General features: G+C 39.3%; 2 protein-coding genes across 10 annotated transcripts in view; one reads left to right on the forward strand and one right to left on the reverse strand.

The window, feature by feature from the left end:
• Nucleotides 1-25,757, forward strand: part of LOC102072464 (uncharacterized) — a 430,853-nt gene that overhangs the window by 332,916 nt on the left and 72,180 nt on the right. Inside the window, exon 4 of one of the 9 annotated variants that reach the window (XR_012578892.1) lies at nt 20,745-24,533. The exons of the other annotated variants lie outside the window; for them this stretch is intronic. The gene's annotated coding sequence lies outside the window, so the exon portion shown is untranslated. Of the gene's footprint in view, nt 1-20,744; nt 24,534-25,757 lie in introns of those variants that run through there. 9 annotated transcript variants of the gene reach the window in all.
• The window catches only part of PHEX (phosphate regulating endopeptidase X-linked), a 100,322-nt gene that overhangs the window by 19,066 nt on the left and 55,499 nt on the right, over nt 1-25,757 (reverse strand). Inside the window, exons 13-16 of the mRNA XM_005484358.3 lie at nt 19,863-19,940; nt 18,203-18,306; nt 10,221-10,279; nt 701-755 (exon numbers count right to left, since the gene is read on the reverse strand). Of these exons, the coding sequence (XP_005484415.1) occupies nt 701-755; nt 10,221-10,279; nt 18,203-18,306; nt 19,863-19,940 (296 nt within the window). The remainder of the gene's footprint in view (nt 1-700; nt 756-10,220; nt 10,280-18,202; nt 18,307-19,862; nt 19,941-25,757) is intronic.

Here is a 25,757-nt window from a genome sequence, read left to right on the forward strand (position 1 = left end):
TTTTCATGGTCCTATCCTACCCTAAAATAGAAAGTTATTGAACTGCAAAAAAAGCAGTGATTTTTCAAAATTTAATGTATGTGACCTATAATTACCCTTCCTCAGCCTCACTGGTACATGGGCCTGCTCAGGCAATCCCTTATGCACATGAAGATATTCTCATGCACCCCAACAGGCACAGGCAAGGGCCCACTGCTAATCTTAGATATTAGCAGAAAGTGAACAATACACTGATAATAATTGGCTTCTCAGGGTATTCACTTCTGTTCAGGAAGTGTTAGTTATCTGATTTACAATTCCTTTTAATACCTGCCATGTGCACACTGCTGCATCTGCATGCTGTAGCATTGAAACACTTGCACTTGGGTGCACTTAATTAGCAATTCCTGTGAGAAATCAATCATCAGTTTAAGACAATAGCAACACATCCAAGGGTAAGAAAATATCACACAAAGCAGCACTTCTCAAAGTCAGCCCTTCCAGAGGCAACAGCAGGATCCAGCAGGAGAGAACACACAACCCAAGGACCAAGTTTGCCCTACAGCAAGACAACACAGATTTCCTAGGGGCTGCCTTTCAGTTGCCTTCAGCACCACAGCCTTCTTCTTTTCTCCCTCTTCTTTGTCTGTTTGTGTTTGCAATATCTCTCCCTGTTATTCCTCAGTTCTAGGTGGATGAGGTTCCCTTGTGCACTACTTACCTAGGATACTCTGTTCCCCAAAAGAAAGGCTTTTGAAGTTCTCCTGCTGGGAATCCTGCAATGACAAAAAGGAAAAAAAAAAAAAAAGAAAAGAAAAATCTGGTGAGGTCAATTGAATCCAGCTGAATAGCTGTCACAATGCCCAAGGATTTAAATTTTATGACCTCATTTGTTTGGCTTCAGAAGGTTTTTCAAGGGGATCTTTCCCCTGGGTGGTAGAATGCAAGAGAGGATCTCAGAGAGGCAGCAGAGATCCTGCCACAAGCAGGTCTGAGTAAATGCATGTGTTCCTGTGAAAAACACACCTCAGGCTTCCTATGAAGGGTCCTGGATTATCCTCAGATGTGCTGACTGATCAATAGACAATACATAGGTAAAGTGCAGTAAGAATTAAAATACTGTTACCTTAGTGAGGCTTCAGTGAAGCAAGAAATGTGAAAGTGATAAAATGTAAGCCTGATTCTATTTAGTCTATGAAAACCAGAGGTATATGAACATACTTAGGCACTTTTGTAAGGGAAATCTGTAGATTATTAAGGCTGTAGGGTCAGTCTAGTGACAGATATTACCTGGCTGCTTCTGGTTCTGGCAACTAACCAGCTGCCAAAAAAAGAGCAATGGAGACACTCTGATGAGTGATGAGCTACTGATGTTTCACAAAGGAAACAAAATTGTTCTTCAAATTCAAAGTCACAGGTTTATTTTTAATTCCAGGGGGACATTTTAGTGCCGGGATACTAAAGACAGTGGAACTGCACATGGTAAAAGTTTAACAGCCCAAATAATTGCTAAATAAAACATATACCCATGGTCAAAGTTCTTACATGGTAGTGAAAGGTGCCATCCTTCCAGGCCCAAATGTGGAATTTACTGTCTTGGGTCACAAATTCTCATCTATAGAGCACCTGCTTAGAAGGTCATACATACAACATAGTCATCGCCTTGTTAAGGAAGAACATTTCCTCAAGTGATTCACTTGTTTTCCCAGGAATTCTTCATTTCCCTGTGGGTCCCTCTTCAAGAAATCACCTGAACACCCAGAACAATACAGAAACCATATTCATTTGATTCTAACCCTATTCAGTTTTTGGTTGATAGTTTGGTTATGGATTTCTTTATATCTGAGATAAGTTGTCAGGCAAGATCTTTGTCTTTTCCTTACAAGGTCTTTAAAAACTTACCTCCAAATGAAAAAAAATCCCCAAAACAAACCCAGGATGCTGAGTGTAATTCATGCCAAGTGATGTGGCACAAGGCATGTCCTCCTGGCCTGCCCACTGCTTTTTTCTGCTGCTCCTCCATGGCTGCCATCATTCCCTATCCGCAATTAGCTTATAAAAAGTGTGGGCTACAAAATTTTCTGAGTGTTGCCTGGTTTATTTTTTTTCTTACTTCTCCAGATGTTGTTTTATTGTTTCAAGCATATAATTTTCTTTTCCAGCACTGAAAACCACAATTTTACCAATGTCAAGGACAAAGTTTTACTGATCTAACTGTCCTTGCCTCCCAGTGCACTGAGAGGATTACTTATCATGCATGTTTTCAACATTTTAAGCAGCAATGGTACACACATACAACCTGATGAAAATTGCTTGTTAGGCTTTAAGAGCTGTGTTCAGAGCTGAAAATCTAGTTTGAACTGGTTCCCTCCAAACTCTGAAATTCAGAAAAGGTTTTGGAAAGCTTAGGTTCTGCTAACTCTAAATGATCCTATCCCCACAGCAGCAGAGGAGAGGAACTGTGGCCAGAATGAACAAATGAGCCCACACTGAAGGCAGTATGAACCAAGGCAGCACAGTCACCCACAAATCATATTTAATGTTCACACAGTCCTGGGAGCCTGTTACTGCACCAAGAGGCTATCCAGACCTTTTAAGGAGCTGCAATCAATTTTTCCAGGTATAAACTTGAAGTGAGTTTGCACTTGTCTGCAGTAGAGGTAATATGCATTATTTACAGCAAATTAGGTGCAAACCTTCACTCAGGCTTATCCAGCTGCACTAAATGTGTCTTCATAGAGCATTTTTGAAACACAGTCAGCTGTGAGTTAAGCCATGAGATAGTTTCACTGAACAAGTCAATGTGCATGGATGGTAGGAAGCTCCAGTGCTGCTCTGTACAACAGGTTGGTAATTATTTTACTCAGTCAGGATCCATTTTAGGTTAGACATCACTGAGCAAAGTGCTGGTTGAAGGAGTGGTTTCTGCTTCTGGACATGGGTGAAAACACCTCTATAGTTTGCACTAAAGGAAGCTCAGGAAGTATTTTCAGGCCAAAGCAGAGTGAGAGGCCAGTAGATTGTACTACACATTTCAGGAAACTGGAATACATTATCACCAGTAGGAATTGTTCTGTTTCATTTGGAGGGTACATGCTTTTGTGGTTTTGTTGGTTTTGTTTGTTTGTTTGTTTGTTGAAAGTGATTCTTGGAGAGCTAGAAAAGCAAGTGGGTCCCATGCTCCAGAGGTCAGCAGCACTGAGGGTGCTTGTCCACTATTCCGACATTGGAAGGAACACACTGAGAGCTGACAACACTTTTTATGCAGTATCTCCTTCAGGCAAGCAACAACTACATCATTGTTGGGAGGATCAAGGATAACAATGTCTTATACCCAGAATATCCTTAAAATTGTAACATGAGATTGATCACCAGAGAGTTTCTTATTTTGTGCTGATTTGAGTCCCTTGATTTAGGCAATTCCCCTGTGAAGCTTGGTTTTTTTTTTTTTGCTTGGCATATTGCACCCAGAAGAATTAATGAAAAAACTCAGAGAGCTCATGGTAGGCTCCAGATGCAATAAATACTAATGGGATTATTTCTATGCCACTGGATTTCAAGCAGGCAATGGACAGATCTGAAGGAGTAAGACAGACAGACTTCAGGGAATTTCACATCTTAAGGAATAGATACAGGCAGTGGGAATGTATTTTGAGCTAACACTTGGCCACAAATTTAGCCTGTGTTATACATGTTTTAAAGCTTTCTCCCTCTACACAGCCCCAGAAGAGAGATACAGGCTGACAGTCTCTCTCTTTATACTCTAGATTACAAATGCAGGCCCAGAGTCTATACCAAGGCCATTACTCACCAGCAGCACACAGGAAGAAAACTGTGTTATCTTATTACAGACCCCACACAAACCCATCTGCCATCAAGACCTGAACTTGCAGAATGTGCTTTGACTACTTTCTTAAAACCTGCCTAAATTTGGAGCAATGCTACTGGGCTGCAGCTGCATTCTGAGATGGGCACTGGTGTCACGTGTCACAAGAGCACTGCTCTGTGGACAGCTGAGCTCAGGCTGTCACAGAACAGCACTGGCACCCTGCATCCATGCATCTTACTGGTGGCAAGGTGGGACAGCTGGGCTGCATCATCCTCAAGATGAACTTTGTGCTGCTGATCCCACCATACTAGGGACCAGCTGCTCTGATCACAGCCCTTCAAGCCCAGCAGTTCAAGGAGTTTTCAGTGCACCTGACCATCCTCTCAAGTGGCTGATTCTTCAGCAGTTGGTATTTGACCATGTTAAGGAATGCAGTGCTGAAGTTCTTTCTAAACAATAAATCATTTTCACATCTCTCTCCTCCTCCACTGAGCTAGTAATCTCAATGTAGAAAGCTGGCCAGAGAAACTGTTTCCAGGATTTACGTTATCATGTACACAGGGATCATTGTGAGCCTGGCCAGCTTGTAATTCCCTGGATCTTCCTTCTTGAAGATAAGAGTGACATTTGCTTTCTTCCAGTCCTCAGGAACCTCCCCCAGTCACCATAACCTTTCAAAGATTACCAAGAGTGGCCTCATAATGATGCTGTGAGTTTGTAGGTGCACCCTGTCAGAGCCCAAGGGCTTGTGCTCTGTAATGAGAGTAATGGTCTTTGAAAGCAGAGGACTCTGTAGCCTCTGCTTCAATTCTTGGCTCAATTTCTCCCTCACCTGACAAGAGACTTTTTTCTACTCATGAAAAAGAGAGAACCTGGTGTTTACCAACCTCAGTAGGGCAACATGAGGAGAAACATGACGTGGTTTGTGAGGTGCCAAGGAATACTGTCTGCTAAGGGAGTAGGAAATGTGAAAACATCTGTTTTACAAGAAATTTAAATCTTTATTTTATGAGGAAAAATCCTCAAAGGATTCCCCAGGGTGAGGGAATGGGGGCTAGGGGGAGAAGAACAAAGAACAAATTCTTCTATTTTATACATTCATAGATAGGAATTTTAGGAAGAAAAACTAAAGAATGGAGGTAAGGATCATGCACCATGGTTAAATTAAAGAGAATAGTGGTCTTTAGTAATTCAGGAAAATTGAAAATGAGGGCTCACTTAAGACACTTAAAGCTTACTTAATAACAGGGCTCAGAAAGTGTTCAGTCCAAATCTCTTAAGTTCATTAACCTCCAGGAAACTAATGGCACACTTGAAACTACTTCATCAATAACCTTCCAAATAGCCCAGTTCTTAAGGGAAGAGAAAATGCCCCATGCACATTCCCCTCATCCTGCCCTGGCCATGGCACCAGGTGCTGCTTGCCAGCACTTCCCTGGCTCCTGGCAAGATGAGAGTTCTCCCTTGCAGTTCCCAGCATCAGCGTCAATATCTGCATGATGCTTCCTGAATAGATGAGCCTTATTGGCTAATATGAGCCCTCATCTGTGGTTTTCTCTGTGGATGCTAATTTGAATGCAATTTTTAAATTCTGTTGTAGATCATATCTGCCTCCGGTAACATGTATTGAGGCCTCTCTCTAAAGAGGCCTCTTGACTTTCACTAGAGAACTGTAGTAACAGCACAAATGACTTAGAAGGAGCATGGATATAAACTTATAGAGATAATATCAACATTAATTATCCAGTACATCTATTCAAGTTTACACGTCATGAGTGCATTGCTTATATTTGCCTCAGTTCACTGTAAATCTCGCTTTCATTACCGTTCACATCCCACAAGTGTGACTATTTTTATATATTCTAAAGGCATACATATTTACACTTTAAAAAAAATCCAAAACACACCAAATGTCTGATGAATAGTTGCTTTTATCCTTAACATATTCAAAGGCTAATATTTTAGTGCTACAATGAAATAAAACCTTTTCTTGAACAGAAGTATGCTAGCACCCTTTGATCATCACTTGTGTCTATTTTCAGCACATATTTGTTGACTGCTTTAGAGTGCATTAAAATAAACTAATCCTTTAGAAATTGTTTTTGGTGTTCCAATTATGATAATTAAAAAGATAGTATTCATGCTACTTAGATGATATGAAGTGCACTTAGATACATTTTGAGACTCTAAAGGCAATGACACATACCTGTTGTCCTTGTTAAGTACTTATAATTAAAGGGGAAATTGACGAGCAAATGCACAGAAAATTGAAAAATTATCCAAACTAGGATTAAAAAATAATTATCAACCATTATAAACATGCATAGTGGTTCCTCTAAGACACTTTGAATTATGGAAAAAGAGGAAATAAATAAATGAAACTCACATACAGAGAACATCAGAAGTTGTATAATATTAAGGTAAATTATATGTAAAATATTTTTTAACTCTGCTCTTTGTAGCACATCTCACCTTGATGCAGCTACTTATTTCTCCTTTGGAAATATTAATAGAATCATTGGGCATTCAAACTATCAGTAGTTTAGCAATGAAAATCAAACAAAGCAACACCAAATGCAAAAGTGTTTGCACTAAAAGACAGCAAAATTTGGTACATCTACTGATATGCAAGATTTGCTAAATTCTCCCAAATCTAGTATTTTTTTAAATCACCCAGTTTCTATTCTCTGTTCATTTTCTCTTTTAGTGAAGTAAGACCTTTTTTCCAAGTAACTGAGTAGTCGAGTTAAAACACTAACAGCCTGCCTGTATATGAAGATCACATGGACTTTGCATGGATATTCCAATATTTATTGCAGAGGAAGAAGAATTTGTGATCCTTCCATCAGGAGTGTCAGTGACATCCCTGTGCTCTGAACACAGAAGGCAAAAGCAGCTGCCTAAAGCTCAGAAGTGCTCAGGACATCCACATTCCCCTTCCCTTGTGCAGACACCTGATGGTTGCTCCTTTTCAAAATCAATGGGTCAAGGAACTGAAATTTTTTTTTCTCTAAACTTTTTCAAGAAGCCTCCAGTGACTAATCAAGTTTGGAGTTACTGTTGTTTTGTTGATATTTTCACAGAGTACATTTCCATTTCCAAACGAATGGTCCTAATTTTTAGAATCAAATTTTGGAAGCAGGGATTTTCCAGTTCACATAGAAACTACTTTCCATAATCAAATTCTATTACACATTTTAAAATTTTAATTTCTCAAATTCTTCTTAGTAAACTCACTTATAAAGAGCAAAAATGGATGGGTGTTGAAGACAATAAAGTCCAGTTTTCTCACTGAAGAGCAGGGGCACTCAAGCAGATAGTGAAGAGGATATCTGATCATTCACTCATTTACAGGAGTGATCAGTTGTAGATGTGAAGGTAAAGAGTTTCAGGCAACTACCTGTGAGGTAATTCTTCTGGTAGCACACATTCCTACCTTCCAGCAGCCAGAAGCAGAGGGAACTGTCCTCCTGGACTGGTTTATATCCCTCTGTTCTTTTGTAAAGAACAGAACACAAGAGATGTTGTGTTCTGTGTTCACAACACAACTCTTTTCAGTTCATCTGCTAATGCAGTGAGTAGCACAGACCCTCACAACAAGTCAACAATTTGCCAACAAGTAATTGGTTCCTACCTCCTTTTCTTATTTTAATAATTCATTAATTTATGAAAGGACCTTCTTTCTTATCCCATGACAACTTTCAGTTATTAGTATTGGGAAAGAAGCTCATCAATACTGTTCAATGGAAAAAAGCATATGTTCGTATCAAGCATACTTACTTGCTTTCTGAATTAAAAAAAAATGTCTAGTAGCTTAAGAAAGCATGATTTTTTTCTAAAAGAAAAAGCAAAAAACATCTCACATTCTCAGATTCACTCTTCACTCTTATATCATATGCTTATTCATTCTCTATCCAATCATGTTGTGGTCACAACCAGATTCCTTCATATAAAGGCTAAAATAACTTGTTATGCAGATCTCTCTGACTGTCTTTTGAAAAATAGGATTTGATACTTATCACACCTATTCTTTCTGTACTGTATACCTGTGAGAATATTATCTAGTCCTTATATTTGTCATAGTTCCTTGTATGAATTTCTTCTAAAGTCCCTTCTATTGACACTAAATTTTAAATTATTTCTGGGACAAACCTCTCACAAGTAAAAGCTCCAGAAATAGAACTTCCCAAACTCTTTCAATGCAAAGAGTTATCTTATTTTTATGCCTTAGAGACTCTCCTCTCTCAGTGAATTTGACAAATAGGTTTCAGTATTATTTCTTATACTCCTAGAAATTTGGTCCATGAAATATTTCTGGGCTTGCTGTATCACAATTTTATATCTAACTTGCTAGAGTTCAAGCTTAATTCTTATTCTCAAATGATTCTGGTTTCTGAAACTTTTTTTCTGTTATTTAACTAAGCCTTTAAAAATGCCACAGTTCTTGTGGCATGCGAGCAGCGCCAGAACTTTGTACAGATTACTTCTGAAAACACAGCTGCAAAACAGTAAGGTAGCAGTTCTTCCCCCCCAGCATCAATGGGAAATCAGTAGTGATGTGTCAAATGTTTATCAGCAACTTCTACCAGAGAATGTTCCTCCCACATCACCCAGGGCCTCTTGCCCCATAAAAACACAGCAGCTAGCAGTGGCAGACAGCACTGTGTCTTTCTCTGAATCCTCCCTCCTGTTGCACATTATTTTTGGGGCATGAGTACATTTTTTACCTCTCTCTCGGGTACGAGACAATTTTGTTCAGAAAGAGCCACCTAAACCCTTTTCCTCTTTGAAACAGTCCTAAAAGGACTGAGAGGGAGTGGCACTGTCCAAACTTCCAGGTCACTTGCCAGCAGAATGAGAAGTTCAGCAGTTATGATATAGAAAATGTAATCACCTCTACACCCATGGCTGATGGGTTATGTTTGACAACTGCCTCTTTTTTGCTTCCTGACTCTGTCAGACACAGCAAGTGTGAAATGTTCAGTGGCTCCAGCCTCTCATCACAGTTTTCTCTAATGTGCCATGGCAGAGAGGCTGGGACAGCTGAGCGCGGCTCAAATTTGAAAGGACCCAATAATAAAGAAGGTATAACAGCAATGGCTCTTGTTTTTCTCTGAGCAGGCTTCCTCTCCACTCACACAAAACCTTCCTAGCAGCAGTGGTGGCTGGAGGAACAGCAGCTGTAATGCTTCAGGGGTACCTCAGAGCTGTGACCACCTCAGCCAACGCTCCCTCAGATGATCAACAAAAATGTGACTGCCTAATGATGGAAGCCCTCTAATTAAGGCAGAACTATCTAAATCTAGCACTAATTTTAATAAAAAGAACTTCCTAATTATTATACGTGCTTTACAAATGAGATCACTTAGACACAAAAAAATTTATGTGAGTGGTTTGAAGGCAAAACTGTTTACAGAAATTGGTAGAAGCAAATACCAGCAGACTCAAATTGCCTGTCCTCTGCTGTGCCTTCTTCAGTGTGATACATTAATTTGTGCCTTTCTCTCTGCGACCAAAAGAGATTCAGGAGAAAAAAGAGGAATCACTCAGCAATTTTTGATGTCTTGGACTCTGGGGATTGAGACCACAGAAGTGGGGGCAGCCACTTTCCAGGCCCTAACAGCTCAGAAAAAGAAGGCTAATTTAACATGCAAAGCTAATAGCCAGGGTGAAGGTAAAACTGTTGCATGCAGACTGGTATAGAATTTTAAAGCCTGCTATAGAATTTTAAAGCCTGTTAGAATATTTCAATTCAAACCCCATTAAAGCAAACAGGAATGAACATCCAAAGTCATTACACATAACTGAGAAACTCAACTCTTTCACCTTATTTGTTTCCACATTAGAATAAATGCTGTCTAAAACCAACCAGTAACAAAAATTAGAATCAGACAGGTAGTACTGCACATGCAGATAAGAATTTTCAGTTAACTACAGATACCACTCCTTGTCCTTGAAGGTATTGAACAAATCCACTGGATATACTCTCTTATGTTTTCTGGTCTATATCACAATATCTTCTTATGTTTTCTGGTCTACATCACAGTCATCTCTAGTCACGTTTATTGTTACATATCTGTCAATACTAGAGGACAGAACTGCTATCACTGTGTATTTATGGAGATGTGTGTACACATTTTTGCTACAAAAAACCAAAAGATAGAAACATTAGGCTTTAATAAAAGTGATTTAAGCTATCATTCACAATGGACAGAGTGCAAACACAGACACACACAGACACACAGACACACACACACACACACACTCACTTAAGTGTCACAGCTGAATTACCAGGTTTGAACTTTTAATTTTCAGTTACAAACAACACAACAGGTACAGCTGTTATCTGAAGCTTGATAAATACACTCCCAAACAAGCACTTTATAAGGAGGCTCAGAAGGAAGATACTCACGGATCTGGTTGGTAGATGCACTATAAAAAGCATTTACAGTAGTTGGGCTTGTAAACCATCTGTAGTAAGAACAAGAGAAATTGCCTGTCAGTACATTGGCATTCACCTTTATGAATCAAAGGAGCAAAGATTAAAATTAAACTCAGTAGAAGAAAGTGAAAACATTAAGGACTTGCTATACTTTAAAGTTTAAATATTTCTCCATTTCAGTACATGCTACCTGCACTTTCTAGAACATTGAAATCTATTGTTTAATTACTTTAACTGAGTACAGTCAATAAATGCCCAACAGGAGCAATTCTTAGTGTTCCCATCATGTGATCTGTTTAATTTTTAAGTGGCCACTGTGCTTGTGAGGCCAGCCATGCTGATGAAACAAAATTCACCCAGAAGAGGCTGCAACATGGACAGCAGCTGCGAAAACTCTCCTGGGTGTCTTTCAAACACGTGTGGAGGAACTCCATGTTGGAATTAGAGGAGAGCATTTTGAAACAAGCAAAGTGGCTTTAGAGGCTTTGCTGAACAACTACTTGAAAAATTAGGATTATGCCAGCAACATAAGCAGATAATTTCTGGAAATGTAAATTCAAAATAAACAGCTTCATGTTCTGTACCCTATGCAGTGAACACGACCATCCTAAACAAACAGACTTCTTGCCAGGCATTTCTTCTCATAGTTTGATTTCTCATATGTCCTGGAAGAAACCCTAGATTTTAATAGGAGTTGGACTTTGATGATCCTTGTGAGTTCCTTCCCACTCGGGATATTCTCTGATTCTATGAATAGCAAATGAATCTCCTTAGCCTAAGCTCTTCTATATTGACGGTGGCTTCAACCATATGGATGGAAAATCTTGACTGACTTCAGCTAGATCCAAATCCCCTCAGATGAAACCCTGAGTTCACTGAGCCCAAAATTTCACTTTGTGGTTTTATAAGGGAGAAATTCAGTTAAAGAAATAAAAATGATGATAATTAGTGGTTAGTTCATAATAACTGAGAAGCAACTCCAGTAAACGTTCAAACAGGAACATCCTGATGTCATTAGCAAAACATTACTCAAAAGTTATATAAAGCCATGTGAATGTAATGTAATTGCTTTGGAAAATTTCTTTTAAAGAGAAGAGAAAGGAGCTGCAAAACAATAAGATCTTTCCAAAGGAAGATCTATCAGAATATGAAAAATGTGTGATATCAATGACAATGTATACACGATTCATGCTTTTAAATAGCCCCATTAATAAAAGAATCATCTGCAGATCTTGTTTTTCTGTCAACTGATGTCCGCATTTAAACCATGTAACAAAGGGGAGAGTTCAAAAATGGCAGCATTTTGTCTTCTATCAATAAATTTAACTGCTTGTTTATTCTCCAAGCTAAGCAGCTTATTTTGCAGTACATCAAATAGAAGAACTAAAAAATGAAGGCTAAAAGAGTGATGTCATGTACATATTTTAACCATCCACTACAGGCTCTAATTGTCAGAGATAACTTTCCCTGTCTTGTTTATTAGGAGATTGTGAAGGGGTGGAGCAGGGGGAGGTTGTTTTCTGGTCTATTTTCTGCTTTCTTCATAATAAGGAGATTAAATGTTAGAGGTAATGTAGTGAGATAATGGAAAATTTAAGAAAGAATGTATATGGTGAGGGGACAAAGAAAAAAAAAATTAGGGGCTTAATTAACTACATTTCAATTTGTTGTTTTTTCATAGCAGCAATCAGCTGAACTGTTTTGAAGGATGCAAAACTGCCATTTATGCCTTGGGACTGGTGCTCCAGGCTTAGCTGTAAATCTGGAGGACTGTTCCTTTTTTTGACAAGGAGAAAATCCATCTGAAAGAGTCAAGACTTCAATTTATATTTTACTGTAAGTTTGAGCAAAGACACATAGTGTTGTGACTGGCACCTCACCCTCTTGGCTTGTTCTGCTTACAATGGCCTTTCTGTTCTCAAACAGCAATTTTTAAGCATGAAAAAGGCTTCTGGGACAGAAAATGCTTCCTTTTTGCAAATTCCTCTTAGCCTTTTATTTCCAGTCAGAGGATCAAGGGCCTGAGACGTATAACAGATACTTCAAAACAGATTAATGTGCTGTGGCTCTTCTCTCCATCCTCTGGGGGGGGCTTACACAGCTAGCTGCAGAGAGGAACCAGCACAAGCAGCAGCACAGAGCTCTGCACTGACTAGAGACAGCCCTCCAACAGCACAGGTTTGCTCTTGCTCTTCCTGGGTGAGGAGTGTGATGCAGGAATTGTCCCCCCAGCAGCACCTCAGCCTGCCCAAGAGCAGCAGTGAATGCTGGTGATGTTTGGTCCACTTTTACTGAGGGAGGACTTCACACCACCCTCTGGCCATACTTTCATACCTATGGACTCATAGATTTGTATCTTGCAGATGGACCTATCACAGCATCCCTGTCCTGAGGCTGCTGCTTTTCTCATGATGTACCACCACAACTGCAGAGCCCATCCTGTTTGCTGAGCTTAGCATGAGCCCAAGGGTGAGAGCAGCCTTGATTTTCTCACTGCAAAACTGAACCCAGCTCTTTCCAAGCTGCTCCTTTATAAAAAGGCCTTAAGAATGATCCTGTATGGAATTCATTTTGCTTTTAAGCAGTTAGGAAGAGGACACTTAGTGGCCATACTGAGGAGTCAGGATGAGAGTTCTCTAGTAACAAGCAGAGTATTTAATATTTGACATATTTCTATTCTAGCATTTTGTTGTACCGTTCTGAGCCCTCAAAAAGATTTAGGAAGTATTTCCCACAAAAGAGTAGCAATAACCAAGACTGCTTCCATCCAGACTAGCAGAACAACCTCACTTCTCTGCCATGCTCTTTCAGTGAGCTCCTTGAAATGACTGAACCTTCAGGGACAGTCCTTAACTAATAACACACCAAAGTAGAACATGAAGGTGGGTAATACATAGCTGCTATTGCTGTTAAATTTAAAGGTGAAGCAAATTTAGAAATAACTTTCCCATTCCTGCTTGAAGTCAGATTCCCTGAGCATTTGCTCTAGGTCTGGTTACAATTTCTGTGTGCTTTATCTACTAACAGAAGGATGGGAAAAAAGAAAGGCATTACACATTCCAAGCTCTTATTAACTACAAAGTAAATAAATAAAAATTCTAGAACTGTTTACACTGTTTCCATTTGCTATAAGTTTGTGAAAAGGGGGTAGCTTTGAATGATGCCCTGTAGCATTACCTATCTACTTCTGCAGCAGTCAAAACCTAATTCTCAGAGTTGACACTTGTAAGGTTGAGATTTCTTGCAGAAATCTCTTGTAGAAATAAAATGTGAAACAGACACTGAGATAGCAATTGGGGCAGAAGCTCTCTTAGTCTGTGTTCTTGAGGCTGAAATTTCCTCTGATATTTTCTTTCTGTGTTAAGAGTATAGTGTGCTATATTGCCATTCATGAACAGGGATGGTTGGGAACATTTACAGCACAGAAAAAAGCTTATTCATTTATTTAATTCTCTGTAAAGCACAAACTGAGTTTGCAAATTGATCCTCAGTTTTTTGAGTTGAAAGAAATAATTCAGTTCAACATTCAAAGTAAGAAATAAGAAATAAACAATCATGTAAACAAATAAAATGAACTTGTGAATGTACAAAGAATTAAGCTGGTTAGAAGTGAAAAGCTGTACAAAGTTTCTGGAAGCTGTAAAATGTCTTTCAAAGAAAACACTATTAAGAAAAATTTCTGTATGGGAGGCAACCTTCAAGGTGACTTTCAAAATTGCATTTCCTCTTCTCATTGTTAGTCTCTTCTATATTTTCCCAAGTAGAAACAGATTATTATCCCAGGCCAGGCTGCCATCTGTCTCCCTTAGGAATGGGCAAGCAGCTAGGATGGTAAGGCTGGGCCAGCCTTCAGTGCCACATCACTGCTTAAAATGAGGTTCAAAGACCAGAAAAAGGCTCCAGGAGGTTCCTTTCCAGCCTCTCCTCTCCAGTCACACTATTTCCAGCATCATCTCTCCAACAGACAGCAGCCTGCTCAGTGTTTTTGATGGCTGCTTTTCCCTTTTTCAGAAGGAGCTTTTACATCATCCTTAGAAGAATCCAATTCAGAACCTCTGAGAGCTGCCCTCCCTTGTGGCAAACCAAGAGCCAGGGCTTACACACAATAGTGTATGGTCAAGAAAAATAAGGATAAGTCCTGGAGGAGACCTCAGAATCCTCTCATAGCATCCTTCCTTTGTATCCTGTTATTGGGACACCAGACATCTACATCCCCAGCTCTGAAAGTCTAGTGAAAAATGAAGAAAGATTTGGCCAAGTCTAAAAATCTCAGAATATGAGCTGACTTCAAAGGAGAAGGATGGATAATAATGAAGTGGTGGGCCAAGAACATGAAGTTTGATGCTTTGAACTCTGATGCTTTGTTATTTGCAAGTATGATATCAGTGTTAAGAAGGACAGAGTCTGTCTCTGATTAAAAGGTGTAGGCATGTGTTTGTACACACACACACATGGATATTTGTAAGTATGAATGTGTGTGACTCCATAGAAGGATAGGCAAATGCAACTAAACCCTGACTCTCCTTAATTTTTCCCTTCCCATGCCACCATTTATCCCTGCACTGCTTTTCACTTTCCTCTGCTGCAGCTGTACCTCACCAGGCTTATGATGATGGTCCTCACACCTGGTGCCCACCTTCCCACACTGCCCCTTCCAGACTCTCCACTGAGACCTCTCAACCTAACCTGGGCTGGTTTGTGCACCACATTCCTCAGCTCCTGCACAAATCCCTTTCATTTTTCTCTCTGCTGATACCTGAGCACCTATTTCTTGTTGGAGAGAGCCAGCTGTGCAGGTGACAGTCGCCTCCCCAGCCAGCTGTGAGGATGGCAGCTGGCACAAGGGCTGGTGTTGAACACAAGTGACACCTCCCAGAGCTGTGGTGTCCCCAGGGGAGCCTGGCCCCAGAACTGGCAGGAGAGGCAGTTCCAGCACCCCAGAGCCCTGTCACAGCTTTCTGGTGCCAGTAGGGCTGGGTGTGGCACATCACCCATGCCCTGAGCAATGAGAGCTCATCTGAGTTCCCCTCTCCTGTCAGGCAGATAAATGCCAGGGATGGAGGGAACAGAAAAGAGAACAAATATTTTTATAATTACTCCTGATTTAGGGGGTTTTTTTCCTTCTTTTTTTTTTTTTTAATTAAAAAATGTTGAATTTCCAAAACAATTCTTTTCTACTTTGTTATCACTCAAGATCTTTAGGTCATTGTGACCCTGAGAATGAAAAAAGTTTCTTTTCCCAGCCCAAGCGCTTGAAGAATGAGTCAGAGCTCTTCAGTTCTCAGTCTCAGGTTGTTTATTGTATCTTATCTATAAAAAAATTTCTCCTGCCCAGCCGAGGTCCATCCAGCAGGACAGTTCCAGGCACTCTGCCTGCCCCTGGGGTGCTGTTATGTCTTTATACTATAAACTACGTGTACAATTTTTACAATTACTTTCCAATACCCATCACCTATGTTAGACAGTGAGCTTCTACTCTAGACCAATCTAAAAGGGCCAACATCACAGCAGAAGATGGAGGCCAAGAAGAGGAAGAAGAAAGGCTGGACACGTCCAGATCCCTCCATCTTGCCCCCTGAACCCCCATTCCAGAAATCCCAAAATCTACTTTTCCACCCTGTGATAACTTCAGTATTATTCTACCTAAACTGTTGTGGCTTGCTGATCTTCATATAATGTTGGTAATTTGCTCCATGGATCATAATCAAACTCACAGGTGTTTTGGGCTCTGAGCCCCCTGGCAGGGGTCTTGGCTGCTCAGGACAGCCAGAGAGATGTCCTGGGTTCCCACAGTTATCCATATTCCCCCTTGTTTTATCCAGCTGCTTTGTCTTGTATCTCTCATCTCTGTCTATCCCCTGGTGGTCTTTCCCTGGTGCTTTGATTGAACTATCATTTTAATTTCACATTTTGCTGAGGAAAGTAATTCCAGTTTGAAATAATTATTGAGAAACATGGACTATCTGCTAAAAGAATATAGTGTTTTACCTTTTGGGTATAATATTATTTTAGCAACTTTTATTTTATTTCCTTAAACACTAATTTTCTTATTTATCTTTTTTGGTCTACAACTTTGATGATCTTATAATATCTATCGTGAAATATAAATGTTATGCTAAATGCTACTAAACTAGGGAAAAGAAGAAATGAAGCAAATAGAAACAAAAACCCAAGGGTAATTAGCTATTAACATAGCACCAAGCCTCATCAAAAATTCTGTGGAGTTATATGAAATGTAAAAGTTTAAAAAATGAAAACAGAAAAATGGGAGGAAAAAAAGAAAGTAAAAGCATCAGAAAGCAGTGAAGTATGATGATTTAAAAGTGGGAAGTAGCTAAAAAGTGGCTGATATTTTTGAGGCCAGGTTTGACATGACTTAAACTGGTAAGTGGGAGTTATTGGTTTATTTAAATAAATTTTTTAAAAATTTCTGGAGGCAGCAATGACTCTGTGCCTTGGTGTCCCTCAGCAGGCAGAGTGACACCACTTTCAGAGCCCTTTTCTACCACTGAACAGTTGCAGAGACAGAATAATATCCCAGCAGGAGCCCTAATTATCCCTCCCTGCCAGGGCTCAGGTGAGATTACCTCCAGCCCTGCAGAGGCAGAGCAAATCGCTGTGCTAACAAAGGGAAGGGACCAGAAATCAAACTGGCACCCCCAGGCCTGAATGTGCTCTGAGGGCTGACAAGAAAAGAGCTACAAAGGTGATGAGGGGCTGGCTATTATGTAGTCCTGGGAATAAGAGGGTAAGACAGGCATGAGAAGGGTTCAATCTTGTAGAGGGCAATTGGATAACACTTTCATTTTTTAAGCATACCCATGTGACAGCTCTCAGACTACAGTCCTGGACTCAGGGGCTGCCTGCCACTTGATTTCCCCTCAGGAGAATTTTCCCATTGTGCCGAGAGTCTACAGGTGCTGCACCAGTGCTGGCTGCCCCAAGGCTGGCCAGTGCTATAGAGAGGCCAGGGCTGTTCCACTGCTCTCTTGGAACTGCTGCCCTGAACAGAACACACCATCATGGTCATACCCCTAAAATCATACCCCAGGGCTGACCAGCGCCATGTCAGAGAAAGCTGTGATGAGAAGGTAAAATTCACAATTAAAGCTAAGCTATAAATGACACCTTGAACACGCAGGGCCAAATTAAAGCACTTCAACCATGAGCAACCTTAGTTTGTCCTCCTGCCTCATGGACAGCACAGAGCCACCCCCAGAAAAAGGCATGGTTCAGTTTGAGCAGGGTTTCTGGAATCCTAAGGAAATAAAACCACTGGAGCTAAGCACTGGCACTGATTTCAAAGTCTGTGTGTAGAAGAAGTCATTTTTAAGTAGCATGATTAGACTAATTAAGTTCTGCTTAGGTTTTAATTTGCATTTAAAGGATTTGATTACCCACCAGTAAGAAAAGAGAATGATTCTCTTATGTATTTTAGGAAAGTTTGTAACACAATCTGCACTCTTATGTTTACAAATAAATAAGAATAACATACGTAGAGTAAATTATGTTTCATTCTGTATCATTGCTATCAACAGCAGGTAAGTAACAATGCTGATTTGTATTTCTAATAATAGCATTATCTCTTACTATGATTTCATTCCTATAGAATTCAGTTCATAAATCCCCACTGTACCATTTCAAACTCTAACTGTGACCAAGAGACATAATCCATTTTTAATTGCAATTCAATTACCCCTTTTTTCATTAAATTAAGTTTGAGCTTCAAGCACATGACTACTCTGCATATGAACAGGGATACCTTCAAAAAGAAAATTCACAGGAGTTTCTGAATAATGAGAGTTTGCCCATAGGCTTTTTGTGGCATAATACATTGCTGTTAACATAATTCTATTAAAACTTAATATATAACAGTATTTAATATATAAATTAAATAATACAAATTAAAATATTGTTAGATGATTATGTAAATTTGCCTTTTGTCTACTCACTCTGTTTTTGGAACTTCTTTTCTAAGCCAGTAGAAATCAGATTGGGCTGCATATTTGCGAGTTTGCAATACATTGCCAAAATAATCACTTTCTGTAAACTTCAGCTGTACCAAGAAAGCACAGATATTTTTAAAGCATGTCCAAAGAAACAAAAGCTGACATAAAACAAGCAGAACTTTTATTTTATACAAGATAATTACCTAATTTTTTTGTGATTATCAAAGCAAGTAAAATTTTCACACTTGGTAGGAAGAATAAATATTTTATGAGCTTAGTTAAAAAAAACATTGGCTGAACAGATCTGCACAAGGGTCTGGAACACTGGGAAAACTCTTCATTATGCAGAGTGCTGCTGAAGGAATCATAAGCACCCAACAGTGCATTGCAGACTGCACATTTCCATGGCTATTATTAAGAGAGCCTCTTTCCCAGGAGGAAGTAGGCTTACTTTTATTTTTAAAAGTGCATTTTAAAACCACTTCCAACAATGTAATGAAGTCCCTTTATCAATTTGCTTTACATTTTATAAAAAATACTTCATATTCTGTGCCTTCTGAGAGTTCTACCCCATTAAATATTTACAGCCATAGGACTCCATGCTTCCATAAGTTTCCAAATCTAATTGCATTCACACACACAAAACTAAGCAGGCAAGGAAAAGGGATGTTAATAGGTTATAAATCCCTTTCATCAATTCAAAACAATTCTAGGATTTGTGAGGAAGTTGCTCTTCAGATGTAAACTTTGGGTTTGCAGCCATGATTAACCAGTATTTTTCACCAGCCATTGCCATTTATCTGAGCAAATAATGCCATACACTGAGTGATAGACTTGGTCACATGCTCTGTCTCATTGCACTGTTTTCACTGTATCATCTCACCCTACAGCTTCCCTGGACAAGGACTAGGCTGGTGGACATGGTTCTCTATTTAGTGTTTGTTCAGGTGCTCTGGCAATGATGATGATGGCTCTTGTATTTTACTGCTTCAGGATTGAACTTGTATTTCTGGTTTGCCTGTGACTTTCAGTAATACAATTCATCAAATGCACGCTACAGTTGGAAAGTAGTAAAATATATTGTTATTATTATTAATCATTTGCCTTCCTGCCTTAGTTAGGCTGAACAGGTACTGGGGCAGGAAGGAGTCCCCCCACAGTATCTTTGTCCAGCAGGCAGCACAATAGGCCTATACATTGGTTAGGACATCCTGGCATGATTACAAGCATCAATTGTGAATTAAATTCATAGCCTGTAGATATGAGGACAACTTATATAAGGCATCCTAAATTGTGATATTCTGAGGTAAATTGCATTAGGCTTTTTGAAAATCATTATTTTGAGAAAAAATGCTTTTGGTACGGTCCATTTTTATAACTAAATGCAAAATCATTACAGCGTATGCTTAACCTTTGAAATGCTTAATAGCAGGAAGGTTCTTTTCACCCAGACAGAATTTACTCCCAGCAGGCCTCATGATCTCACTTAGATATAACAGCATTGACTATTTAGATAAAATTTAGAGCTAGCACACTTCAAAACTAAAATAAAAATAACCAAGTAAGCATGCCAAACAAAAGACTAGCTTTGACTTTAGACAGCAGCAAAACAGAGCAAAGAATGGCTGCAACAAATGAATAAAGCTGCAAGCCTGACACTTACTGTTTTGATGTCTTCATTAATATATGTGTCATTCATTATAAACTGAGGGTACCCAACTTTCGCCATAACTGCTTTTGCCTTTGAAAAAGAAAAAGAAGAAAAAAAGTTTTGACAGACAAAACCACTTCTCAGCATAAAGCTTTTTTTCTTTCTTGCTCAGTTTCCACTTGGTATTATTATGCTTTCCTGGAGCCATCCTAATGTAACTTCAAAGCAACCTGCCTACAAGGTAAACTTGGTGCCACAAATGAGCTCGGCATCACAAGGCAGAGGGTCCAGATTCTGCTGTCAGATTATCACAGTGGGTCTGTCACTGCCTGCAGAGCTCTTGCGTACTTACAGCGACGTGTCTGAGTGCAAAACCTTAACAGCTGATTTTCCCCACAGGGTTTTGTGCTAATCAGATGGTCAAATGACTGTTTGTACACTGTTTTCCAAAGGACAACAGGAAATGGCCTGTTTTGCTATGGCACAGTAGCTGGTACACATCCAACTGCTCAAACAGATTTGATGCACAGATGTGAATGAAGCTTGATCCCAGCAAGTGCAGCCTGGTGTTTCCACTGAGGGCCACTTCCATTTGCACCTGAGGATGGGTCCTGTTCTCAAGGACACTGTACTTTCTGAAAACCACAGGACTGGTCTGTGTGTAGTTATCCAGTTTCCCTCCCTTTCTTTGCAGTCTTTGCTCTTTCCCTAATGCCAGTAGAGGTGTTAAAATAAGACACTTCAATTTTCATTAAACCCTTTCAGTTGTGATTTGGTCCCAGCGTTTATGCACAACCTGTGCAAATAGTCCAGTGTGAAGTAGCTGCAGATGAGTATTCTCACTTTGTACATCATGGTGTGAGTTTATAAACGGCCTTGTTAATGTCCCCACAGAACCACCAGGAGGCCACTCAGACACCCAGAATCTCTGTGGGAACAAGTTTCCAGAAGAAAAGCACAGGTACACAAAAAGAGAAGATGACATACCAAGAAGTGAAATGTGACAAGTCCATAGGATAAATTACAGCTATGATGGACTAGGTTAGCACAAAACTTTCATTTTTTGGATTTTCATGATGCTGAATATAATTTCTCCATAAGTCTTTGGAATTCCCTCCATTCAAAAAATGCTCCTCTGTGGTCATCAGACTCTGATGTCAAAACTCAAATGAATATTGCAAGATATGAAAAACAATAAATGATTGGCCTTTAAACCAAGTACAACCGTACCAATCCTGCATTCTGCTCTCTATGAGCAGGGTCTGGTCTTTTTTAGGGTCCAATAACTTTTATTCCTTTTTGCTTCAGGGACTGACTGCTTAAGGGAAGATTTCCCTTCCTCTACACAGCCTTTCCCTTCTCCCACTTCACAGCATCTCAATACAGCAGGGCCTCCTATACAGCAAAACGTAAAACCAGCTGTTCCACAACTTTCAGAAAAAAAGGTGACGGAGGATTGCTTCCATTTAACCAAAGTCATCCTGTCACCTCTTATATTTTTCAAGAAGAAAAGCCTCTTTTCTTCTTCAAACTCCTTCAATTTCTCAATCTCACTTCCAACCCAAAGTCATAATCCTCCATTTGTGACATCACAATTAATTGTGGTTGAGATAATTAAGATGTCACAAACAGAAGATAACAACTTCAGGTAGGAAATTAGCAGCAGGAGCAGACAATCTCTTAAGCAAGAAAGATCCCATTGTCATGCAAATTGCCCTAGTAATAAAAAAAGCAATGGAAGAAAAATGCTGAATGGAAAATATGAAATGAGCCAAATTAACTCTCAACAGAATGTTTCCTCACTTTGCCAGAAGGTTCAGCAGTTTTCATGATATTTTAAAGGCTGTGATGGGGAGGGAGAACAAAAAGCCAGAAAGGAAGCACGATTCATCTGCAAGTTTGTATGCAATCAAGAGTGTCTAAATTTTTCCTGGTGGTGTTGTTGGGTCCAACTGACTGAACTTTGCAAGGAAACAGAAAATTTCCTTTATCATTTCCCATGTTTCAATACTAGTTAAAACTAGCTTTGGAAAAGGAAAAAGCAAAACCCAATAGTTTTAATTTCTACTAAGTCAGCTACTTTAACAAATCAGGTGGATCTCAAATGTTCTGCATGAGTTCATAATTTGCTTTCTGACTGTCACATTTGATGTAGTGAGACTGAGATATCTAAGCATGAGAATAAAATAGTCAAACACTATGGAGATTTTCTATAAAGTCTATAAAAAACCCTAGTAAATAACAGAGCGTATCTTGAGATTTTGGAAATAACCTCAAAAGGTAATGCTGCTTTTAGTATTTTGATGCTTTGTATGTCTAAAGCTGACTGTATTCTGTGAGATAGATAGACAGACAGATAGACAGACAAACAGACAGATAGATGATAGCCAAATAGATATGCAGATAAGGGGGGAATGTTATATTATTGCATTTGTTAAATAAAAGGCATTACCACAATATGTGTGGTTTAGAGATCTGAGCAAGTAAGACAGACAAAGCTGATGCTGACAGTGAAGGATGTTTGGCTCTTGGTTAGATAAACTGTTTCCTATAGCCGAAGTAAAACTCATGAGAGAACATAGGAAGCATTCTGAAGTCCTTGGGAATTCCTCTGACTGGGATTCCTCCTAGAAGCTTTGCATCAGGTGCAAACCTTTTCAGCAGAGCGCAGCACAATTTATTTACACAACTGAAAAGTTAGAAAGTATCACATTGAGAGCAGGTTTCTAAATTTGCATGTTGGAAGTTTTGTTTCTGTGCCTATTTTTCTGTTCACTTGTGTAATATTTAACAGTAGTTGGGAGATTCCTTATTTATATAGCACAAGGAAGTAGAAAACTCTTCTACAGCTTGATTACTCTTTGATAATGATGTCATTATTTTCCCCTTGATAGGATTAAAAGTATGTATAAGAGAGCAGCCTTCCAGGAGGCAAGCACAGGGAGTCAAATGAAATGTGACAAATGTACAGGAACCAGCCATGTGGCAGTTGAACATGAATCCCCCATAAATCCACCATGCACAACTTTTTATGGTTTAAAGGCTCATTTCACTCCTCTCTCTAATTTGCATATTGAACAGCCATGTGTGCAGGAAGAAAAGAGGCGCTGGGGTGCTTCCCCCAGGCATCATTACGCACTCAGCTGAGTTGGGCTGCTGGGTAAATTAAGGAAACTCAATGCTGCAGGGTGCTTCAGGGTAAGTCATGACAACTCCTTCCTATCCCAGCAGCCAGGGAGAGCAGGCTCTGAGGCAGAGGAGCCAGAGTGGGACCATTCCACCACTCCTTGTGCATGGAAGTTTCCCCACTGACTTCAACACAGCCAGGATTTTACCATCAGTGTCTTTCTGTCACAGGCAGAGCATTGCGAGTCATTTTACTACACAGACAAGATAATAAAGGAGCTTTCACTCTGCTTAACAACCTGCCAACGTGGGGATGCACACGTGTTTCAGTGCTCCAAAGCAGCCCAGTTCCCAGCCTATTCAAATTCTCACTTGACAACCAAGCATGTGAGCATCCTGAGTGCCTTTTTGCCTCTCAGAGTATGACTTGGATATTTTATACAACACTAAGTACTGATATATTTTACTTACTGTAAAGAGAAAACAAAAGAAAACATATATCGCACAACAAAGTTTTATGAGTCTGACAGAGATCTTTTGTATATTAACTTACTCAATAACTTTGTGAAGATCATTTTTAAGCTTCTAAATATATAAAAAATTAATACAATTACAGTTCACTGAAAAATTAGCATGAAATACATTGTGAAAGCTAAAATCATTCATGGCAAAGTAATGTTCCATTTAATTACAAAGATTAATTCAGCCTTTATATATGTGCCCAGTCTTTTCATTTTTCATTGAGAACAGATGATTCAAGAGCCATCTGGTAATACTGCTGCATAAATATCACTGCATCTATCTAAGGTTTACATATGGAAAAAATAGGAAAATAGAGTGGTGGATCTTGGCAAAACACAGGAAAGTTCCATCACAGGGCTAAAGCCAATCCTACAGAGGTCAGTAGGAAATCACTACTGACTTGAGTGAGAGATGGATTGAGCTCACCCTAATGACACACAGTATTTCCTTTGTGGGAAAGTGAAATATCAGGGATTTTCACATTGTCAGCTACAATGGAAAGTGAAGTGGCAACTCAAACATGAACACTTGGCCTGAAATGACAATTTTTAACAGTACTTGATCTGCAGTGAACTGTCTAATCCATACTCAAGAATACAGATTATCATTATTTATTTTTAAAACTTAACGGTCCTCTTTTTGTTGCATAGCTGTCCTCATTTTGTTTTGTCACAATAATAGAAGCTGTGTAGACTTTTCAAGAACTGGTGCTTAATTAATAACAATTCACATATCACTACTTCACACTGCACCATAACCATCCCCTCTGTATTACAATAATTGTTTTGAATGCTCTAAAATATTTGCTAAAATAATGAAGGCAGAAAACACAGCTATCATTCCATCTTTGTAATAGCTTGAGGCCAAGGTCAAAGAAAAAGTAAAATAAATAATCAAGTGACTTGTGTGAATAATGACACCCATGTACACATACAATTGCTTTCAGTTAAATACACATTATGGTCCCAAAAGTAGCTGAGTCCATTTAACAAATTTGTGATGCCAAAAAAAAGTCCTAGTCCTTGTCACTCCTCTCAGCTCTGTCCATAGCTGTTCTCATGCTGCCTGCACCCACAGCCTCCAAAGGCTGCCTCAGCTCCTCGACACTCCTCTCTGTGGGACCACCCAACACACCCATAACAGAGTAGAAATTTAACCAAGCTTTTCCCCAGCCACATCACTGAGCTGAGTCACTCAATCACCACATGAAGACCCAACAAGTTCTGGACCTCTTACAAGCCAAGTGCTGGGGACACATGATGTGACAAAGTGGAGACAGGTTATGTGATACAGTAGTTACCTCCTTCTCTGAAAGAGCTTTTGAAACCAAAGCCTCACTCAAAAAACTTACTGACAAGACAATACTATTTAGTACACTTAAAAACAGCATACCATACCATACCATACCATACCATACCATACCATACCATACCATACCATACCATACCATACCATACCTTATAATCCTAGGAAACTGAGAGGAAAAGGGACACAGCAATTCCTAAGTCAAGTGTTCATTGAGATTATATGTTCAGTATTAATATCTACTATTCAGCAAGACAATATTATTATTATATACCATAAAGTTTAAAGCATCTAAAAGTTTAGTAGGACTGCCATGGACAAAAGAGTCAGAAAAAGCAACAATGTACATCAGTGTACTCTTTCCTATTCTAAATCCATTCTGGCTCTCTGGAATACAAAGATTCAGTCATTGGTTCAAGCACTGTGACGAAAGTTTCACTGGAATTAACTTTTCAGTTTGAACTAATCCCACATTAATTTTAGTTTTTTAAGCAATAGAACTGGACAAAGTCAGAGAAGGTGAGAAATTAGATCTTTATTTCAGTCTTACTTCCATAAACAGTCTAATTGACTGTGATAGTTTCATAAGGACAACTCCTCAGTTCAATGCAACACTACAATTAATAGACTCAGTCATTTTTTCTCCTTCCGCCAGAAACTCATTCTGCTGCCAACTTTGCTTTAATTTAGCTGAGGAAAAAAATTCTTTGTCCATTTTATTTTAATTCCATTGTCCACTTGCAACCTCTGTGTGACAATTAGCATGATTCCATTATCTTATACACAGAAGAGACATATATTCTGTCCTTCACAAACAGAATATCATTGCTTCAATACCTTTCTTTGTGGCACACAGAAAATAATTTCATCTTTGAAGATATAAGTGCACTTATACTGCAGACCAGCACAATTGAGTTCCTGACACAAGATATGTTTAACTGATAACTATTCCTG

This window comes from Zonotrichia albicollis, chromosome 2 (genome assembly GCF_047830755.1).
Source record: "Zonotrichia albicollis isolate bZonAlb1 chromosome 2, bZonAlb1.hap1, whole genome shotgun sequence".
Taxonomy (NCBI): Eukaryota; Metazoa; Chordata; class Aves; order Passeriformes; family Passerellidae; genus Zonotrichia; species Zonotrichia albicollis.